General features: G+C 44.2%; 2 protein-coding genes across 2 annotated transcripts in view; one reads left to right on the top strand and one right to left on the bottom strand.

The window, feature by feature from the left end:
• Window positions 1-23,233, top strand: part of CNTNAP2 (contactin associated protein 2) — a 971,924-nt gene that overhangs the window by 612,562 nt on the left and 336,129 nt on the right. The gene's annotated exons all lie outside the window — the stretch shown is intronic.
• On the bottom strand, window positions 17,156-22,719 carry CFAP141 (cilia and flagella associated protein 141). Its single transcript, XM_053359814.1, has 4 exons — window positions 22,561-22,719; window positions 20,184-20,224; window positions 18,727-18,856; window positions 17,156-17,395 (listed from the first exon to the last, which is right to left on the bottom strand). The coding sequence occupies exons 1-4, from the start codon at window positions 22,633-22,635 to the stop codon at window positions 17,294-17,296; spliced, it is 348 nt and encodes a 115-aa protein (XP_053215789.1). The 5' UTR covers window positions 22,636-22,719; the 3' UTR covers window positions 17,156-17,293.

Below are 23,233 nucleotides of genomic sequence, written 5' to 3' on the forward strand. Positions count from 1 at the left end.
ATGTAGAATATGTCATTTGTCAGTCCTGAGTCTACTGCCAGCTGGTTTTAGTGGCTGATCCTGAGTTCTAATATGATGAGTCCACAGTTTATCAGTTTTGCTGTCCCCTAATTAATGAATCAGATCTCACTTTCTGGCAAGGTGAACCAAAAAGAACCATCTGGGTTGACAGCAAATGAGGCTCAAATCCACATATATGCAAAAGATTATTGTCTAGGGGGTTCCCTCCTGAGATTGTACATGATAGAATATTGTTTTTAAACATATTTAGAGCATCAAATGGAAACAAGTGTTAATTCATGTGAGCTTGTCTCTTGACAGACATTGTAGAAAAGCTTTTCAGAACAAAAGTCTGTTTAGCTCTCACTAAATAACTGGGGTCACTGATCATGCTGCCTGAGAGTTTACCCTGCGTGGTCTTGCTATCTCCTGGAATGCAAAATAATGACCTTGGCAAATAATCCCCATTAGCATGCATAAAATGTGATATGCATCATCAAACACACACACCACAAATAAAAGAACCCCAGCCAAGTTTTCATCTTGGGTTGGCAAAGTCAGGACATAAAATTGGGATTCTGACTGTGATTGCAAATGCAGTTGCGATGCCAGAGCCACACTGAACTCAATGGGGCTTTCTAAGTGCTTTGAGGACCATCACATCTGTTTCCAGGCAGCAACTTAACAGAACACTGTAGGGCTTCCATGATATTGGAGCCACTCAGCCTCTGTTCAACTTGGCTTAAAAAAAAAAAAAGCCCTGTGAGAATTTTGAACACCCAGGATATGAATTAATATATAACAATTATATGCTGAATTTAATCAGACAAATAAGTTGGCAGCAATAAAATTATCAGAAGGCTGCACAAATCTTGAAACAGAAGTAATTTGGCTGCTGAGTTGTGCAAGATATTTTGCAGTTTTGATTTTCTGGAAGACAAATCCTGAAAAATACTTATAATGTATGGGTTTTTCCCCAATACCACATGGCCGTTTTTCCTAAATTGCTTTAGTTCCACTGTTTCTTCTGGGTACTGCTGTCACAGAACTTTTCTTTTTCTTTTGCTGCTCCTTTTTCCCTGTTTCTTGGATTATTCACATTAGCTACAGTGAATCTGATGACCTCACAGCCACAGTGCTATGCAGCCTGGGAGCTTTGAGCAGGCAATGGCATTATGTAGGATAATGAAATGTTTGAAGAGAATGCCAAAAGTCCTTGGACAGAGGAGGTGTTTCTCAGCACTTCTAAAAGCTGTTCTTTAAAAAAGCATGTTTTCACTCACCTCTATTTGATGGTTCTGCTTTGTCCTGTCTTCTAACACAGGGCAAGTCTAGCCAAGCCTCATTTTGCTTTCCTTCCATAGATGACTTGCTTAGGCATATGCAACTGTTGATCCAAGCTGATAAGCTTCAGCATGTCTGCAGTTTTTCAGGCAATTTCTGCCTCATTTAAGTCAGTTTTTCTACCCTGGTATATGGGCAAGATTTTTTAATATTAATGGAACAGCTGAAGTTTCTGCTATTTCTGTTGCTTTAAAATAGCCCTATTCAGGCACCCCCAGAATGGACCCTCCAGAATGGATGCACACAGAGGACCAGCCCCAGCTCTCCACCCAGAGTGAAAAGTTCTGAAGGCAAATGGCGGGCTGGATGAAGATATCATCCCAGTGTATGGCAGCTGTGAAAAAGGCAAATTCCATGCTAGGGATCATTAGGAAAATATTGCAAATAAAACTGTGCAGATCAATGCCCTCTATAGTATGGCTCCATCTGCAATACTGTTTACTGCACAGTTCTGGTCATGCCACGCCTCCCTTGCCACCTGCCAATCTGCAGGGGCGGCTGCCAATCCGCGGTGCCACCCACTGCCAGCTACTTATGGGCAGGCAGGACAGGTGAGAGGTGTGGGGGGGAGTGGAGGCCTGCCTATTGAGTGCTTTGAGGAGAAGAAGCACGGGAGAGGCTTGGATCCCACTGCTTGGGGGCTTCCCTGCAGGGCAGGGTAAACCCGGCGTGCTGGCGGGCCAGATTTATGAGCCTGGCAGGCCGCATCTGGCCCATGGGCTGTAGTTCAGATTGTGAAATACTATACAAATACAAAATATGCTTTGAGAAGACAAGCTGCTTAGGGTTAAGCACCTTACCTGAAACTGCTAAAACATACACGGAATCTTAGTTCTGTGTCTGTTTACTGGAAAACAAGTCCTAAAGAGTTCAGTGGCCGGGCCCTTATTCTTGAGTTAGTGTGTTTGGGATGACAGACATCATTTTGTGGAAACACCTGTGTTGCTGTATTAAGATTGCAATCCTATGCTTATTAGAGACTAAGTTGTATTCAAATCATTGGAGCTTAAAACATGCATAAGATTGTGCTGACCTGTGAGTGGCGCACATTGTGTCATGGATATGTGTCAGTATCACAAACTCTCCCAAGGGTCCTGACTTTCCAGGGACACTCCCAGAATTACAAAAAGCCCCCCCTCCCCCCGCCTCTGATTTGATCCTGGAATTTCCCTATTTCCCCCACCAGCGCCACTTCTGGTGAGCTTGGGGGGGAGGGGGAGGAGTGGCAGCTGTGGCTGCGAGGGAGCCCCCCGTTGCCTCTCTGTGGCCTCCCCACGGCCAGGCTCCTCCCTTGGGCAGCTGGTAGCGTCTGCTGGAAAGCGGGCGCAGAGGAGGAGGCAGCTACACTCACCCTTCTTGTCAAAGGAAAGGCTCTGCGGTAGGGGGACAAAATAGGGGGTTGGGGGGTCAGTTGGGGGGTGAGTGAGAAATGTCCCTATTTTCATTTGAGGAATGTTGGAGGGTGTGGTGTCAGGGGAAGGGCCGTCGCTCAGTGGTGGAGCCTTGGCCTTGCATGCAGAAGGTCCTGGGTTCCATCTCCAGGTAGCAGTGGGAGAAAGGCCCTGGCTGGAGACCCGGAGAGCTGTGGCTCTTCCTGCTAGTCATGAGGGCAGTGTATCGAGACAATGGCAGATTTTGTGCATGCTCTTTCTGCTTCGTCTGTTGTAGAAATAACGAAACGTACGATGCATTTGCCTTTCAGTGGTAGCAGGCTAACCTCCAACAGAGTCTGATGAAGTGGCACAAAACCACCTGAGCTTCTCACCGCTTCAATGCATGAGATCATGGGGGGCGGGGAATAAAATGCTTCGATTTAGAGGTTAATTTGGCTTTAGTGAAGGAACTAATTTACTTTGTCCTATCTCTTTTCAATCAATTGGATTCTGTAGGTGGCTGCTTAGGGATCGTTATACAATGACTCAGGTCCAAATTACTAGAATTGGAAGTAAGTGCATGGATAGTACAGATTCCAGATCTGCCTTAACAGAGCGAAATGATTACAAGCTGCTTTCTTTTATCTGTTTCTTACATGCACAATACAGCCAACTATCTGATAAAGCTGTAGACCTCCTGGTTCTTGAGGTCCTTACATTTCCCCCCAAGCTTTATATCAGTTGTTTGGCTTTTATTCAATCACCCAGTTCTGCAGTGACTTCAGTCAATGGAAGTTCAATTTTAAAGGACACTTGCATTTGATCTGGAAGCTGAAGTTAGTGCAGAATGCTGCCGTGCGATTGCTGACCGGAGTGAGACTCAGCCAACTCATAGGCTCTGTGCTCAGAGAACTACACTGGTGTCTGATTTTCTACCAGGCCAAGTTCAAGGTGTTGGTATACCTTAATATCTTGGGACCAGTTTACCTCCAAGATTGCCTCACCTCATAAGTATATGGCACTGGCACTTGTTACGAGTGCCGCATGATGCTCATTCCTCATTTGTAAGAAATCAATCTTTTAGTGTGGCAGCATCCACTGCCTCGTGATATCAGGCAGGCACCTTCACTGTACCTTTTTGGTGCCTGCTAAAAACATTTTTGTTTAGACAAGCCTACATAGAGCTATAAAATGTTTACATGCATTTCAATCTGGTTTTCACTTTTCACTTATTTTGATTATTATTTTAATGATTTAAATGGTTGCTTTTTCGTGCCTATGAGTTGGGCCAAACTTATTCAGGGACAGCCCCATGGAGGCCATGCTTTCTACAAAGTCCCGAGCGGCCCCTTGTCAGGTCGTGTCGGCATGGATGTTAAAATCCCCTAGGACAACCAAACTAGGTGTCTCCAGGAGAACATCTGCCACGACCTGAAGCAGCTCGGGCAGGGAATCCTTGGTGCAATGGGGAGGTCGGTACACCCAAAGGAATCCTGTACTATCCCTATTGCCCAACTTCCAGAACATGTACTCAGAGAACTGGGTCTTCCCAATAGAACACCTGGTGCAAACTAATGACTTTCTAAGAATCACTGCAACCCCCCCTCCCCGCCCACATGACCTGGGTTGCTGTGTGTAAGAGAAACCTGGTGGGCAAGCAGCAGCAAGGACACATCTGCTTCATCCAACCAGGTCTCAGTCACACATGCCAGGTCAAGTCCCCCATCCACGATCAAGGCATGGATGGCAGTGGTCTTGTGAATCATTGACCTGGCATTGCACAGCAGCACCTTCAGGTCATGCGGGTCTCCCTTGTTGATTCCAGTATCCATCTGGTCAAGACCAGACCTGGAGGCAGGGATAGTCTTCAAACGGCGACTAAACCTGCTTCCTCAGTAATGACATGGTCTGGTCTTAGCGTAACTCCTCCTACTACTCGTCATCACTGAGACTGGGTGTCCCAGCACCCACCCCCCACCCCCCGTGGAACCTGCCCCAGCCATTCCGTTGGCTGGGGCCCACTCCCAGGCAGCCCTGACCCTCTCCCCTTAAAAACAGAATACAAACTATACAACAAGCCACTAAAACAATAGAAACTGGAAAAAAATTATATTAAACTAATCCAGCCCCAACTAAACATTTATCCCACCCCCAACAGAGCCCAAAAAACCCCAACCAAAAACAGATGGAGCCGCCCCAGACCCTGTGATCATCCTTTCAGCCCCTTCTTCATGTGCCTCCTCCATGTGAGGTCAGGAGGATGGCAACACAAGAGCAGGCCTTTTCTGTGGTTCTCCCCAGGGTGGCTTGCCTGGTGCTTTTGTTATATGTCTTTATTCTAAGAATAACTTTCAGCTAAGTTTTCCCCCACTACCACAGCCTTTAACTTAGGAAAGCAGAGCTTGGGGGGAGGGGATGCTTTTAAAGATGCCCTTTTTAAAGCTAACCTGCCTCTCCCACTAACTAGATCTGTGGCATGTGGAACTGTAGATACAGTGGAATTTCCTTTTTACCCAGCACTGGATTTTTTAGTTTATTAAAGTTTTGTAGTTTACTAAAGCCCTTCAAGCTCCCCTGCTAAGGTAGCATTGAATACAAACTTCTCTATAGTCTTGCTGCCTCTCGAATTCAGCTCCTGAGTTATTCGTTCTTACAGTATTTGGGGCGTAGCAGCAGGCAGGGACCTGTCATTCTGAGCTGCTTAATTAACAATGTACCTTCCCCTCTCCTCACCCGCCTGCATAACTGGCCTTGATGCTTCATCACCAGCTGGGGCTCCCCCAGATCATGGACTAGAGAGGAGGAAGACTAACCTTCACAATGGAGTGGGCAGGAAACAAGGTCCCCCACCCAGCCTCTGCCCTGCCTGCCTTTGCTTGTTATTACGCATGTGCCATTTTCTGACTTTCACAGCTGAGCTGGGGAGAAACTGCTTTAAAGCCTAAGAAGGTGAGGCAGGAGATGGGTTGGTTTCGCTTGCATCCCCCACATGCTTCCTTTCATGAAAAGTATATATTCATCTGTATACTTGTCACCCACCACTACTTTATAGGTGAACTGGGGAAACCTGTGTTTTATGCACACTGAGTTCCGCTCTCTTATGTTTGCCATAAGAATTAGGATTTCAGTTCTAAATTTTACTATGAAAAACCAACAGTTTGTTTACTCAACTCCTTCACAAAATGCTTAATGGATCCTTATAATGAAAACACATATGCTACAAATTTTCCTTCAACTTTTACAAATCCTTCAACTTTTCAAGTATGATTGGTAGACAAATTTGTATTGGCTCTTATCCTGGATGAAGTTAGACTTGATCTAGCTAACGTTTAAAGATTGCTTACAATTTTTCCCTGTGTTTACTGCAGCTGGTTTTTATTCCTTTCCTTTCTATAAAATGGGAGAGGAGAGAGAGTCCTTTAATCCAAACCAGCTCAAACCATCTTTCAGTTCATAGTGCCAAATGCCAACTGCGCCTAAGATTTATTATTTGGAGCAAGGGAGTCTAATTGAAGTTATTACTCTTCCAATTAGTTTTGTGAACAAAGCATACTAAGAGTTCTGTGATATCTAGCTATACCTGTATCTATAATGAAAGAAGCTTGCAATAGCAATACACTGTCAGCAGTGCTATCAAATGTACATTTTTGACTGAGTGGTAACCCGATAGGTGAATGCAAGCACCCTACCTATTCCTAGAAACCTAGAATTGTAGCTGGAACCCAGCCCCTCCTCTTAATGTTTTGCTTCACTCCCACTGTCAGAACAAAGGGAAACCAGCAATCTCCCTGTTCTACAAAGGACTGATTTGCATGACCCATCCTAACCCCAACCCCATACAGGGGACAATGAGCAATCACTGTCCTAAGCCACCAACCGCTTGGTCTTCCAGAGGAGTCTTCTGCACCGTGATGAGGAAGGTACCTTGGCAAGCGGCTGGGACAATGATCTCTACCCCTGTTAATTATGTACAGGCAACCCAGACTTACACGCCTGCCACTTGTGTGCAACCATGTTTAAAAGGGTCCATGTGAACTGAGAAAGAAAAGACTGGTCTTCCTTCACTCTGGACAGCTGCCCAAGCGAGGGAAGGTGGCCTTCCATCAACCAGCAGGACAAGGCGGGAGGCACCTTTTCCTCCCCTCTGCTGCTCCGCCGCATGTCTTTGCCTTAATCCTGGCACACACATGGGCTCCCCAGGCAGGCACTCAGGACAGGGCAGGCAGTGGCCCCCAGCGATTTCCAGGGTGTCTTCCCCCCTCCCTATTAAAGTGGGATGTTCCCCGCTTTACAGGATTTCACTTAGGAATGTGGGGGCATGGAATATAACCCCCCACGTGAGGGATGCCTCTAATGCTGTAGAGGAAAGAGAAGACTGATGTGCCAGAGAATAAGACATTTAACAGCCTGATTTAATGTTTGTTTTCCAGGTTATAATTCATGTGCAGGTTCATTTAAAAAGGCAACAGTGCTAGCATTTTGGGAAAATTAGTGCCTTTACTGTGGAAGTGAGACTATTATCACATACAGTACTTTGTTTTTGCAAGATTTGAACATTGTATTATTTTGATAGACAAGTAGAAGTCATTCATTAATAAATGAGGCAAAATGGCAATAGGGGGATTGCAGAGAGTAAGCAAGTAAACCTCTGTCTTATTCTAATGCTTTGTCACACACCCAGGCCTGGCTGCCAGACGCCCATCGCGGCCTCCTTGCCTCTGCACCTCCAGCTCTGTCAGTGGCGCTGTGGCTGCTGCTTCTGTCATTGCCCTGGCCATATCTTTCTCTTCTCTCTCCTTGATCTTTCCAAAGGAACCACAACCCCCTATGTATACCCAGTGGGGCCCTTTTATTGGGCAGAGAAGAATGAGGATCTGGTGCCATGGCATGGGGAGGGGGGAGAGGCATGACAGGAGACCCACATCCAACAGCCTGGGCACATGGGATGCCAGCTGCACAGATTCAACTCTACTAAGGCATCCTGTGGGTCACAAATATTGGCATAAGCCAAAGATCACCACCTTTCCCACAAGAGTGCCACAGATGGATTTCACTGTCAGATACAGTGTGAAATGCAATGCATTTGTGTCCCAATCACCTTAGTGTGGTTTTGACCCTGCTAAGGCAGGGAGCTGATCAGACTGGGGCCTTCACAGAGGTAGCATCTTGCTTGATGGAGGCCGTGCAGCCAAGACCGTCCCGTCTTTCAGGAAATTTGTCCCCCTCTGAAGGGCTTTTGGCTGCTGGTGTTGCCTTTTGGTGCTATGGATAGAAAACTATGGTGAGAAACCACATCATATCTTGTCTGCCAGTGGGACTTGACCCTTACCAGTTTGAGTACAAGGCAAAGAGATCCACGGAGGATGCTGTGGCAATGGCTTTACATGCTGTCCTGACTCATTTGGAGGAGCAAGGGAACTATGCGAGACTCTTATTTGTAGACTTTAGTTCTGCATTTAATACTATTCTTCAGCATAGATTGATGCCCAAACTATTAGACCTGGGACTTCCACCATGTTTGTGCATCAAACCATTCCCAATGGGTCAGGATGGGATAAACATTACAGGATAAACAACTTACTCCTTAACTTAAAGAAAACAAAAGAAATTATTGTGGACTTTAGGAAATGTAAATTGAATATTCAGCCACTTATTATTGAGGGGAAGTGCGTGGAACAGGTCTCGGTATTTTGATTTCCGGGAATGGAGTTGAGAGATGACCTAACCTGGGGAGAAAACTGCAAAGACCTGATGAAGAGAGCACAGCAGAGGTTATATTTTCTGAGAATTCTCCGGAAAAACAATCTCTCAAAGGACCTGTTGATGGCATTTTACCATTGTACTGTGGAGAGTGTATTAACTGGACTCAATGGCCCTTGTGGTCTCTTCCAACTCTATGATTCTATGATTCTATGATTCTAACTTATGGCCTGTGTGTGTGGTTTGGGAGCTGCATGGTCAGGGAAAAAACAATGCTGTCCAGGGTTGTAAAGACTGTGGAGAGAATAATTGGGTGCACTCTTCCCACCTTGGATCAAATCTATGCTTCCAGGTGCCATAAGAAAGCTACAGAGATAGGGCAGGATAGTGCGCACCCCGGAAATGATCTCTTTCAGTTTCTGCCTTCTGGAAGAAGGTACAGGGTTATAAAGACTAGGACTGAGAAACAGTTTCTAACCAAATGTGATTTTGGTTTTAAACGCAGTGTAAGGATGCTCTATGGGAGTATATTTTATTAAAAAATGGGGTATCAAGAGTTTTTAGGGGGCTAACCAGGTTGGGATAGCTGGGATAGCAGGCTTGTTGGGTTTTGAATGTTTTATATAGATTTTTCAATTTCGTTGTTCTGTATGGGACAATGACAGTAAAGAGTATCATATCGTATCGTATATACTACATTATTGGTGGATATTAACCTTTTATTAATGCTTTTGTACTTTTATTGTCCTTTTAGGCCTCTCCAAGGACCCATTGGGTTAGTTGGTAGAATGTCACCTTTTACAAATAAATGCTTTACTAATGAAACTTTGGGGGACCCTGCTTTAAAACTGCATAGAGGCAGCAACCATTTCGCACAGGGCCCTGTTTCCAGCCTCTCTAGTGCCCCCTGCCCTGTTCTGCCTCGTTCTGCCCTGTTCTGCCTTCTTTGGGGTCCAAATCATGGGCACATTGGCAATCGTATGTCAGTTGGATGCGCCTAGAATGGTCACCACCTGTATTTTAAAGCTGCACCACTAGATTTATGGTGTGAATTGAGGTAAGAATGAAAGACTCCTCTTGACTGTATGACTAGGAACAGTTATTGCAACTGCAATTTTCTCCCTGTTGCTGAATTTTTCTTTCTTTTTTTGCCCTGTAGATTTTTTCAAAGGCATGAAACTTGTGAAGAAAACATTAGAGATTCAATTAAATGGTATTCAAAAACCTTCCAACTCCCAGTCTTTTATTATACTCAGAAATAATGGCTGGGAAGCATATGTTTGTGGAAGATAAGGTGCTGGTTCAAGGACTGCTGTATAAGGAATTAGTCAGAGTGATGCCCTCTACGTCTCATTAAGGACAGTGTCTATGGGACATATTTTAGAGGTTCCCTTTCTCTTCCACCTACTTCAGTTGCTTCTGAGGTCAGCCGTGGCAGTTAGGCTGATTCATATGCTTTGTCTTCTTGCTGAAATTCTATCTAAATTCATTAAAAGAATATGCCTATATTTCAAGGTCAAGAAGAGCAGTTCTGAGCTTTACTCTTTGGAATTTGCAGTGCTGTGAGGCCACCAAGCCATGCCTTTCCCTCTGAAAGATATGTCCATTCTTAGGTTTGGACCTGCAGACATTTCAGTTAATGAAATGACCTTCAAAGTCATCAGCTTCCCCAGAAATAGGCTTATTAACCACTAAACTTGGAAAACTTTTCTATCAAACTTGAAACTTTGAAAGGAACACCTGGCTGAACTTTTGTGCATATTCCTTGTAACTTTGAGTTTTGTTTTAAAGACAGCAAGTAACAAATTGAATCTGTGTTGCCAAATATAGGACTATTCTGCAACACTCTGGGGAATTACCACCCTAGAGACACTCCAGGTCCTGATGAGCTCCATCCAAGGCTCCTAACAGAGCTCACGGATGTCATCTCAGAGCCTCTGTCTATAACCTCAGATTCTTGGAGAACAGGTGAGGTCCCTACAGACGGAGGCGGGCAGGTGTCCCCATCTTCAAAAGGGAGAGAGACAGAGGGGGGGACCCAGATAACTAACAATGGGTCAGCTTGACATTGATCTTAGGAAAGGGCCTAGAACAGATAATTAAGAGGTTGGTCTGTGAGCACTTAGAAAAGGATGCTGTGATTAATAAGAGCCAGCAAGACTCTTATTTCTCAACAACAACAAAAAGCGTCATGCAGACAAATCTAATTTCTTTCTTTTTTTAAAAAGTGTTTTTTACTGCTTGGTCTCTCCCACAAACGCAAGACGACTCTGGCTGTTAATTATTTCAGATTTATTGCTAAAACAACAAACTAAGGTGGAGCTTCTCTACTCATCGTCCTCCCCAGAAGATGGAGTTGCCCGGACTGAGCTCCTCCCCCTTCCCCAGCGCAGAAGCCCCCACCTTCTCTTCCGGCATCTTTCGCGCGTCTCTGCCACTTTTGAAATCCTATGGCATTTGGCAGAGCGTATTTCCTGCATTCCAACGTCTTGCCCAATATCATAGTTTTCACACATCTGTCTGTCCCCTTGGTCAGAGCTCAGATTACAGCTGCTCTCCCCCTCCTCTCTGCTTTCTGCTGTTAACTGTCCTCTCTCTGTGCCTCCTTCTTCTCCTCTTGTCAGCATCTGAGCTTCGCTGACAATGTTACAAGCTCAATGGTTCAGGGGAATGCTGTGGACCCTCTGTTCTACAACATCTTTATAAATGATGGATGAAAGAATAGAAGGGATGCCCCCAACTTTTTGTTTGTTATGCAAACTTTAACTGTGCAACTTGAATTTGTCAGTATGTGATTGAATCCCACCAGCAAAATGGAAAGTCTGGGAGCAGCCTACATTTCTCTGTTTCAGAACCATCTTCTAATTATTGTAGGGGGAAATCTCAGAGCAACATAACTCGTCTGGAGGAAAAGAGAACAAATAATATTGTGATTCCTTAAAGACAAGTGATTGTGTCCAACTAATTATACTCACAGTAGTTCCATTGGGCATAAATTAGTCATGTCCATTAATTTTAATGGAATTACTCCATGTAGAGTTGACACTGGATACACATAACCTCCAACATTCTTCAGATTAAAATGTACCTGTTTTCATCTGAGAAATGTTGGAGGGTATGAGAAAGCTGGAGGGGATGCTAAGGCAAGCATACATGGAAGCCAGAAATGTTGGACATTTTTCTCCCCTGTTCATTTAGATCCGTTTGACTCTTTTCTTCATAGATAGTTAACCTAGGAGTCGAAAGGAGTAGGAGGAAGAATCAACTTAAGAGTAAACACAAACAGCTGAGACTGATGTCCAGCGGAGTCACAATTTGGAAGGTGTGGGGAGATGGAATTAGCAATATCATCCGCACATGAGGAGAATCTTCCTGGGTGAATTAAGCAGAGAAGCTACCCCAAAGAAAGGACAACTTATATATATGCATGTGACTATCAGACTGAGTATTACCATATAGTGACATTCAAGACTAATTTGGGTTAATAAGCAGAAGTGAACAATTTCCTTCTGCAAAAGATAGTGGGTTCAATGTCCTGTGCTAATTTGAGAAACATCTGCAGCAAGCAATAAAAATGATTGTATTCAAGTGTAACAAGGTACAATTAAAACAAAGAACCTAGCCTGCAGCCCATCCCAATAGCATGCTTATTCAAGGAAAATAAAACAATGAAAAGGAAAGAAATATGCACTTGCGTTTCATATAATTATAGAATAGAAAGTATGGCAGATATGCTTAATTGTTGCTTAAATTTAATAAGGAATTTACCTAGCCATTTGGCTGAGCTAAGCTCATTATAAAGAAAGGTTTTAATTAAAGCTAAAGGATGCTTTGCATTCTGGAAGAAGTTGTGGGCTTAATGCAGATTTTGAGATGCAGTTTGGCCCTTCAGAGAGTAGCTGCAATCATGTATTTCAGTCCTGCAATCCATAGGCTTCAGTCCTATGGAGTCAGTCGGATAGTATGCATATTGGCTAAGAATTTATGAAGTGCAACTGAGATATATACATTCCCCAGAGCCTGTCTGAGATTATGCATACTGCCCAGAGAATGTACAAAATCCTGTTGAGAGACGCACATTCCTCAAGGCCTCTTCGAGAGGATGTATGTCAGCCAGAAAAAGAGCAGTTCCCTCTTCATGGACAGGTTATGTGGGGAATGTGCAGAATGGCTGGTTCTTATGCACATTAGCCATTCAGCTCACACTGCCCCTTATACATACATCATTGAATTACTTTTGGAAATTATTACAGTACTTAAAAGCCTATCTCTAGTCTCCGTTGGCCACATTTAATCTATAACGTGGTAAATCTGGAAACTCTGATACACAGACATTCTGTGCTCTTTCATAGGTTCTGTCTACCCAGCACATAATTTTGTTGTATTGTGTTGTGCTACTTTCCTAACTGGAAGGGGCATTGGAAATTATCTGGTTCACCTCAGTGCTCAAGGCAAGATCCAACTACAGCATCCCTGACAGGTGCTTGTCCAGCCTCAGCTGAAATCTCTCCAGCAAAGAGAGCCCATCACTTCTGAAGGCACTGAGATAATCACATCTAGATGGTGTGCATGTCCATCATTGGATTGTGCCTGCTGATCTGAGCGAAGACAATCTAGTGACATCATGTACCGCTGGGCCAAACAAATTTGTGTCAGTGCAGGACACTGAATTCCTCAGTGCATGGAGCTGATCTGAGCAGGGGAAACGGGGGTTGTCCTTTGCCCCATTCTACTTCTCCTGGATTGGTGCTCAGCAGGCCTGGCTCATCCATGCGGTGGAGGGAAGCCGCCAAGCTGGTGCCCTGCCTCTGGCTTCAGAAGCCAGCACCAAACTTAAAGGAACATTACAGCAATTCTGGCATCACAATGCAAAGATGACACTTAAAGTGACAGACTTAAAATAGAACAGATTTGGATGGTTTTGAAATAGTATTAGAATACAACAGATTTTACATAAAACAGATTTTAAATAAAACCATTGAAGTCGAATTCTGAATTCAATCCCTCCAGATATGTGGATTTAAACAAAAAAATTAAATGGGTTTCTTGTTGACGCAATAACCGTTCAAAATCTTGCCCAACCCCACGCTTCTTCTGGTTCACCCATAGTACTGTAAATAATAAATCTGTATCCAAATGCTGATGTGTGATCCAAATCTGTTCTATTTTAAGTCTGTCACTTTATGGGTAGCATTGACGTACTGTTCCTTTAAGTTTCTTTACATTGTCTGCAATAATTGTTATTTGAGACACCTGTGGTCAACTTTATATGTCCTATGCATTTGTGTTGTAAGCATCAGCAGCTACACTATCCAGTGAGCCCTGATCCACTAGTATGAATATTTCATTGATAATTATTCGGTATGTGCCTCTTTATATATTTTGTTCTACTGTATAACTTATATGCAGGTTGCTCAGTTTTCTTGTCATTCATTGCTTGGAGTACCTTATATTCCATTTCTAGCCGATGAAGACTTTATTCCGAAACAGTTGAACTATTCCAGATATACTGTCCTTTTGAGACTTCGGAGAGACGTCTTCCTTTGAGAGACGGCTTGGCCTTCCTCACTATTCATTGATTTGTTTGATTCTCTGTTTGACTCAGATACATATAACAACTTGTAGTTACTTGTATATTTTGTGAGATGTGTTGTATGATATATACATCATTTTGAAGTGGCTTGTTCATATATTTTGAATGACATCGGGGTCAAGGAAAGTCAGGGTAGGGAGTGAGAAATGTCCCTATTTTGGAGGGTATGGAGCATGCACTTCCAAAGCAGACTGTAGAGTCCTTTAAAAATAGAGATTCCTCCCCTGAATTGCTGTCTGGCAACTTTACCTGGCCCTCACCCATCAGTTTAACTGTCATTCTGTGTGTACTTTTTAACAAATGCAGAAGCCAGATGAAATTTTAAGAGCTAGAACATCAATGATCACAGCAGTTCCAAAGGCTAAAATAATTTGCCATATAATGCAAATAATGCTTCCTTTCCTAAAATAGCTGTTCAACTGGTTATATTTAAATAAAGCAACGGTGGGAAACACATCAAGCAAAATTCAAAGTGAAGTGAAAACTCCTTTTGATTTCCCAGTAAAGCCAATGAATTCTGTTAACAAATCAGGGAAGCAGACAAGGCATGTACACTTTTAAGAATTGCTGCTTGTTCAGATACTTGAAATGTTATCTGGCATTTAGGAATTGGAGACAACATAATATCCCCCCTCCCTTTGATAGATTGCACAGTATTTGTGTCCTGAATGGTTTCGATGAGGAAGTAAAGAGGGATGAGTGGTTTTTAAAATGTGGGTGGTGTTTTGACAACAATTGCCCCACACAATTCCTATGGATGCTAACCTTTCTTGGCTCCTGGTTCTCCAGGCAGGCTTCAAAGAAGAAGAAAAGGTTGAAATGCTATAATTATCTGGGCATAGCAATCAAGAACCGCTCCCATATCATTCAAAATGTTCTAAGTATTTCTTGATGCCTGCAGATATTCGAGTGCCTAAGCACTCTTTGAAATTGTGTGAATTCAATTAACATGCACATATTTGGTGCTGTAAACAGCAGCTGGGGGAAGCAGCCTTGGGACTGTGGAGCAGTGCGGGTGCCTTTTTCAGCTTGCCATAAGCCAAATTTTATGTATTCTCTTGTGATTTTCTCACCATATTCTCTTGTCATTTCCTCACCCTAAATGGGGTTTCTTGGGTGAAAGCCACACGTTACTGGTGGTCAGCATGCCTGACAATTTTACTTGGGTCTCCCTCTTATATCCACCAACTCCATTTGTCAGCCCCTGGCTCATATTTGTAAGTCTGGGAAAGGAAGGCGAAACGGGTAGATGAGCAGAATGTTGCGGAGCCATTATGAATTGCGGTGAAATGGTTCAGCTCACAATGGCTCAGAGATGTTTGTCCCCTTCGTTTCCAAAACTCCTTGTCATCTCTGTCTGAAATCTAAGTGTATGATGTTGGCCACGGGTTCTGGCTGGCCCACAAGGCTGGTTTGGATGGATGACCTTTCCTGAAGTTTAGATTTGCTATGCAGACACACAGCAGAGAAGCTCAGCTGTTGGGCAAGAGTAATCACTGTCCGCAGTGGACAATAATGTTTTCCTGCCTATGGCACCTCTGACTTGTGCTAGTTCATGCTCCACTTTCAGAGCTCTTCTGAGCAAAATTGCCTTTTATAGTCCCATATGGGGGACGTGAGGCTGTGGAGGGAGGCCCTGCTATTTTGAAAATATGACAAGCATTATCTTGGATCCTTTGTTATGAAAGAGAAAGCCTTCTGTAGAATCTATTACGCAGAATGCAGACTGTAAACATACGCTGCAATTTAATCATTATCTGGCTTTCTGCTGTGTTATCTTCTATTACATCTGCTGAAAATGGCAAAGGAATTGCAAGCAATTATTGGAGCCAATTAAATAATTTTCATTCTTATTTGCTTTTTCCACCCAGGCGAAGAACTCTGATAAACAGGGCAGATCGTGTGTGTGTGTGTGTGTGTGTGTGTGTGGATAATCTGTCCTCTTTCTCTGTGTGGAAAACACTAGATGGAAGGGGTTGAAGGAACAGAGCCAGGAGCACATACACAAGCCTGGCAAACTTCGTCATGACCGGGTTATGCAGGCGGCTAGACAATTATGGCTTGGCCTGGTATAGCTTTAGACCACAGGTCCCTCTTGTGGTTAGAGTATTAGTAGGACCTGGGAGAGACCAGGGTTCAAAGTCCCCACTCAGCCATGAGGCCAACTGGGTGATCTTGGGCCAGTCACTATCTCTCAGCCTAACCTACTTCACAGGGTTGTTATGAAGATAAAAAGGAGCTACCAAGTTCCTTGGAGGAAAGGTGGGGCATCTTTACAAGTATTGACACTGCCCAGAAATGGAGTGAAGCCATGTAAATGAGGGTTAAGAACTTAATTTGTTCTGGAGGTCTGTTCTTAACCCGAAACTGTCCTTAACCTGAAGCACCACTTTAGCTAATGGGGCCTCCCGCTGGCGCCGTGCAATTTCTCTTCTCATCCTGAAGCAAAGTTCTTAACCTGAGGTACTATTTCTGGTTAGCGGAGTCTGTAACCTGAAGCATCTGTAACCCAAGGTACCACTGTACATTTAAGGTTGAAATAGAAAATGCCAAGGTATAAAGAATTCACCTTGCTGCAGGGTGAAAAGTAGTCTTATCTGAGCTTTACAACCACACCATATAGAACAGCATAAAACATGCTATGCTGTTTCTAATATTTTCCCATACAGTCTGGTACTGGATGAAGGAACAGAATCTGACCCTTCAAGACTGCCTGCAAAGCACTAATTCTAATTTATTGGCACCATAATACCTGCAATAATCACAATACGTAGAATTTGCATTTTCTGGATGGTTTAAAAACATCCTGCAATTAATCATTACCAATTTTCAATGAAACAACAATTAGTGTTTGTTTTTTAATAAATTGCTGCAAATTGTCAAATTATTTTGCATCTTGCCTTTTCCTTTTCCTGTGTCATACAAAGGGGGAAAACTTAGATTGTAACATAGATTCTATTCTTTATTGTCAATTAGAAGTTGTGGTGAGGATTTATAAGTGAACCTAAAAGTGCTGCTCATTTTCAAACACTCAGAACGGGCAAGCAAATTCACACATTGCATGGTTTGTGCTTAGACCAGAGTCCACTCTGATGTATAGTTGAGTTGCCCTCTATCAGAAACAAAATGTGCAACTTCCAGTGTATACCAAACCATTCAAACAAAAACTGTTTAATCTTTCCTTTCACTGCTTGCATTTGATTCTTAAACATTGAAAGAAGAATCTCTCTACAATATGAAAAAGCATCAGCATATAATGGTCTGGATTGTCTGAGATAAGTGCTCACAGCCGCTCTGTGAAGAATGACTTGCCCAAGTGGTTCAATTCCAGTTGGTACTGCAGATGCTCAAAACTTAGGCGATGACGTAAAGCTGCTCGCCGAACCTGCAGGACATGGAAAAACTATTAACAACAACTCCTTTGCTGTTTCTTTTCTATTTCAACAAGGGCTGCGCTCAGTATTACTGCTTGCTACTATGGATGCTGGGATGCTGGGGTGCGGGTGGCGCTGTGGTCTAAACCACAGAACCTAGGACTTGCTGATCGGAAGGTTGGCAGTTCGAATCCCCTTGATGGGGTGAGCTCCTGTTGCTCGGTCCCTGCTCCTGCCCACCTAGCAGTTTGAAAGCACGTCAAAGTGCAAGTAGATAAACAGGTACCGCTCCGGCGGGAAGGTAAACGGCGTTTTTGTGCGCTGCTCTGGTTCGCCAGAAGCGGCTTAGTCATGCTGGCCACATGACCTGGAAGCTGTACGCCGGATCCCTCGGCCAATAAAGCGAGATGAGCGCCACAACCCCAGAGTCGTCCGCGACTGAATGGTCAGGGGTACCTCTACCTTTATTATGGATACCAATTATGAGCTCCATCCAAGGAGCTGAGGTTGGCTCCATTTGCATCAGTTACAATCTGGGTGACCTGGTGTAGACGAGACTTCCACGGCCCTTTTACATTCATTCTTCCTCTTGCAACAACTTTCTTCCCTTAACTCCTTCCTTTCCCTTCCCAGTTTATTTATTCATTCATTGAGATAATAATAAATATTGACCTTTTACCTCACTTTCTAATATTCCATTTCCCTTCAGAGGAGGGAGATCTTCCTTCCCCTCTGAATGCCTCTCAGTCACCTTTATTTATTTGTGGGGTTTTTTAATAAATAATTTTTATTAAAAAATATATTAGTTTACAAAAGTAAGGACATTGTCTCTTTTTTCAGGTCATAAAGTCTTTTCTACAAATCAGTTCCATTTTATATGAGACAATAGTGTTGTGTACAGTATAAGGTCGGATCTAGCATGCAAGTGAGGAGCTTCTGCTGGCATTGTTACGAAGAAACAAACACTGAAAGGAGTGTTCACAAAACTAATGAGCAGGATAGCACCTGCACATTTTGCCTTGTAACTTGGATTGTGCGGGGACTAGAGATTTAATTACTACATCATGTCCGTGTTCTGAAAGCAAGTTACCAGTGAAATGCAAACCATTCCTCTCTTCCAGGCTTTCACCTGATGCCCTTATGGTATGAGCAAGGCCTTCACTATATTGCTGACATTATTTCTCAAATGCAATTGTACATGTCTGGAGGTTGTTTTCTCCCCATGAAAAGTAGGAATCAAGCCTCAGAAAACAAGCGGTCCTCTTGTTTGGACTGAGAGGATTTCCTCCTTGCTGTACGTGCCTAAAAACTGGAAGGGGGGGGAGTTGTCTTCAAACTTTACCATCTTCAGTTGTTTATTAGCATGGTACAGCTCCTCTTTCACTTCTGCCTGCTCCCTCTTTCTGGCCCTTTCCAGACACCTGTCTTCTTGTTTTGCCAGCTCCAGGGCCATCGCCTTGCCGCGCTCCCAGCTGCAGAAGCAGAGGCAGGGCAAGTTGTGTTAGCAGCACAAACCAGTCATTGCTGTTGTATTAATTGCAGAATGAAGACATTTCCAAACTTCTTTTTGAGGGCCAGGCTACATGTTACATTAAATGCAGTACTGCATTTTAAGCAGGGCTTTTCTTCTGGCGGTATGCAACAGTACGTACCACCACCCTTGGGGGAGGGGGGAGGAGGTGAGAGGACTCTTGGACCCCGTCAGAGCATCCTGCCTTCCTCCCACAGCCCGAGAAGCATTTGCCCATCTTAGGGAAGGAGGTGTGATGCTCTGGCACGATCCTGGAGCCCTGCTGCTTCCTTTCCAAAAACGGGCAGGCAAGGCCTCTTCACCTGACTCCTGACTTGTCCCTAAGTGCAGATCCTGGTTTGTGGTATAAAACAAACTATGGTTAGTGAAACATGCAAGCATGTTTTGGAGCTGACCAGATTTTTTTCTTTGAAACTATGATTCCTGGTTCTACTGTAACAACATGGCAAGAATCATGAAAAACGAACCTTTGGTGAAGTCTTCCTCTTGGCTGAAAGGGAGGATGGGGTGTGAGAGGGAGAAGTTTGCAAGCCTGTGGCTTTGTGCAGCCTCCTTGTGCATGGCTTAGTGCTGTGTGTTAATGCAGCCAGAGGTTTTTAAAGGGGGTGGGACTAACCCCACATACATCCCTCCAGCATATGTGCAAATAAACATGCATAAATGTGTGAGCCCTATTCCTGCAATCCTCAAACCAGGAACCACTGTAGGAATGAACCATATGACAAAATGCAGAAAGTGGAGCATGAAATGAACAAAGATTTTAATAGAATGGTTTGGCTTCAATGTGATGTTTATGTTTTGTTATATTTTAACCTGTTGTTTTTTGGAGAAATGTATTGGTATTATTGTGAGCTTCTGTATTATGAAGGGTGGTATAGAAATGTTTCACATAAACACATAATTATGTGGGGGGGGTTGTCCTTTAGTTCATAGCTAAATGCAATGTAGTGAGCATCCATAGGAATCACACAGATGCTGGTTATGCTTTGCCATCCAGAGCAAAGGAATGGCTCTTATCTGCCAGCCACAGCCAACATCTGATTTGGCTTTCAGACCCAGCACAGAGACTGGCTTTAATCAGGCTGTTGGGTCTGGAAGGTTTTGGTGTTTATCATCAATTTGTGAGTTTTTGCCTAGCTGCATTTTCAGCTGGGTGTCAAAAGCTTTGCCACCCTGGAGGCAGCCTGTGTCATTGTTTCTTTACTGAAAAAAAGGCTTTTAGCCACTAAAGTCCACAGTTAGAAAACAGGATTTCAAAATCCATTTACCTTCGGAGCAATTTAGCATATGCTTGAGCTTTTGCTAACATCTGAAATGCAATGAAAGATAGTTAGTGCAAAGCAAAAGCAGGGCTGAAACTAGGCTTTCTGTCACTCAGGGCAAAGACCTAGTCTTTCTCTCTCTCTCTCTCTCTCTCTCTCTCTCTCTCACACACACACACACACACACACACACACACACAGAGAGAGAGAGAGAGAGAGAGAGAGAGAGAGAGAGAGAGAGAGAGAGAGAACACACATAAGCAAGCAATACTCCAAAGTGCTTATCTTGTGAACTTGACATTTAAATTGTTTACACAATGGGCTGCAGAAAAGCTTCTGTTCCCCAAAAAAGGACAGGAGGTGGTGTTCTGATCTCTTCACCACTTTTAATTGATCTCTGAGACAGTAAGGGAAACAAAAGAAGAAAGCAACAAAACTTCCATTTTTCAACTTTGCTTGGAGATCAACTTCTCCAGGATTTCTCTTTTGCACACAGTTCCAAAAACAGACAGGAGGAAAGGGGAAGGAGGATCGTTTCCAGGTTTTCCTGCTCCCTTTGCAAATTAGCGTCCCTCCGATGCTCAGCAGCTCAAGACCCACACTAAGAAAGACTCTGTGGTGCCGAATGTCATGGGGCAGGAGTCAGCTTCACCTGCTGAGCAGCGGCCTGAAGGAGCCAAAGGCAGAGTGACTCCCCTCTGATCAGCCTTCTTGCTCCTGATGTGAGCCAGTCGGCTCCAGCTTTCTTAAGCAGGGTTTGCAACCTCAGTCTGTTGCTGCGAACAATGTTTGCCTGGCCAGACCTTGCTGCTTCTTGCTTCTCGTTACCTTGGATTCTCAGCTTTCTTGACCCCCAGATAGTCTGACTACGTGAGCTGAGATGCCCCTGCCCTTAGGACTGGACTGAACCTTGTATATGGACTCTGCCTCCAGGCAAGGACCCCCCCTGAGACTTGGCTGGTTGGCTGGCCTCTCCCGCCATTGAGCTTTGCTGAGGCTGAGCAGCACAGGACTACGACACCCAAGGACCCTTTTAGACTCTGGAGCCGGCTGCGGTCGGAGGAAGCCCCCCACAAGCTGGGAGCTTCAGTGGCTCCCCTCTAGAGACTTCGCCTGGGGCTGAGACCCCAGCCAGCCCCCTGGCAAAAATTCGAGCTTGTACCCTGTTCCTAATGGGAGAAACAGAAGCCCTTTCTCATGCCACCCCAGGGATGCTGGCAGCCGGCTGTTTGTCGGCATTTGCAAACGTAATGCAGGAGATATGCAACCACAGGGGGAGCCAGTGCTCTGGAGAATCTCCTCATGTGATGAGAAATATTTTCCTAGATCTTCACTATCCTGTATTCACTATTGCTTGTGGGAATGTAGTCCAATATGTCTCTCCACAGGGTCAGTCAACTGGCTAACTAGCTACTCTTATCACATCATTAGACGTTGACAGGAGACCATCATCATATTGGTGCTAAAAGGATAAACAGCTCTTATCGGTGCCTGGATGGGAGAGATCCTGCAAAGACATTTATGCCAGCTTGGGAACAATGATGGGGGGGAGGTGAAATATAAATGTAAGAAAATAAAGTGTAGGCCACACATGGTCCGTAGCCACTCACAGCTGACAAAAAAGTTGGCAAAGGCAAATGTGAGGAAAATCAGGTTCTGATCAGGCAAAAATTCTATAACGATTTTGAAGAATGTTAAAGGAATGTTCTCAGGAGAAACTTTCAGACATCCCAGAGTTGCTATTGAATTTTAGATGAAGCGAAATCCAGGATCCATTTTGAGAGTGAAAGGCCACATTCCAGTACACACCGGCATGGGTATAAATTTCATTTAATTCACTGGGACAAGTTACTTTTGAGCTGACATGCATAGGATTGCACATATTTGTGGGGATTTCAAATGAAGTTGTTTGAATATTGTTTGTTAAAAGGGCGGCATTTTATTTGTAATTAAAAAAATTCCAGTCATGTTTTAGACTCGTCTAATATCCATGAACCATCAAACTTTGCTCAGTTTCTAACCTGGCATTTCCCAATAACTCAGGGCAGTTAATAACTATTTTAAAAATATGTGCAATAGAGACAAAATATACAATTATATTAAAATCTGCTTAATCTTGACAGCTGAATTAAAAGGCCAAAGAGGAAAGTTTTTACAGTTTTCCCATGAAGCATTCAGCCTTGGACTTAGATGGAACTTATTAATCTGTGGAACTCACTGCCACAGGTCCGTGTGTCACGCTCGCATTAACCAGCAGCAATGTTCTGGGCTCCTCCATATTTGCAATATCAGCCTGAAAGTTGAGGAGTGCTCTCCTGTGCATATTCTAGAAGCCACCCAGGCTGCCTTGCCTTGTGTTTCTGGCCAGGGCCCAAGGTCCTACCTCTTCCTCTTTCAGCAGCTGCTCGCGTGTGATGACATTGCTGTCTGTGCCGGTCTTCTCCTTGGCGGATGCCATGCTGCTATGGGACCAGGGGGGCAAGTGGGGAGCACCGCTCTCTGCTCTCTCTCGCTCTCTCTCTCTCTCTCTCTCTCTCTCTCCTAGCCTGATGCTGTTTGCTTCCCTGGTTGCCATGGGAGCAGACCATGCTTCCAGAACTGTCAGGCCAACACAAAGGTCCCGAATGGCAGCTGCCAGTTGCCTAGGAGAGGAAAGGGAGAAGCAGGCCCTGCCTCTCGCCTTCATGTGCCCAGATCTGAGCTAACCGTAAAGGCGATTTCCGCAGTTCCTTTGGGGGAGAGGGAGTCCCTTTGTTTCTCTCCTCTCTCAACTATTCTCCAAGTGCACGTTCACATACTCCAAAGCAAATAAATTCTCCCTGGAGAGACAAACACCAGAAATGTAGTCTTAAAAAAAGAAAAGAAACCTTTGATCATTTTTTCCTTCCCTGCATTTTCCCAGCTGCCACCCCTGTCGCTCCCATAAAGTTACCCCTCCTCCTCCTCTGTCCTTCTGTGTTGAGTTTCACGTGGCATTAAAGGACCTTGCAATGGATGATGTGGGGAGGGTGGGGGGAAAGGGTGGGCAACTGTGTGCCCCCCCGACAAATTGCTTG

The sequence above is a fragment of the Podarcis raffonei genome, chromosome 12 (assembly GCF_027172205.1).
Source record: "Podarcis raffonei isolate rPodRaf1 chromosome 12, rPodRaf1.pri, whole genome shotgun sequence".
Classification (NCBI taxonomy): domain Eukaryota; kingdom Metazoa; phylum Chordata; class Lepidosauria; order Squamata; family Lacertidae; genus Podarcis; species Podarcis raffonei.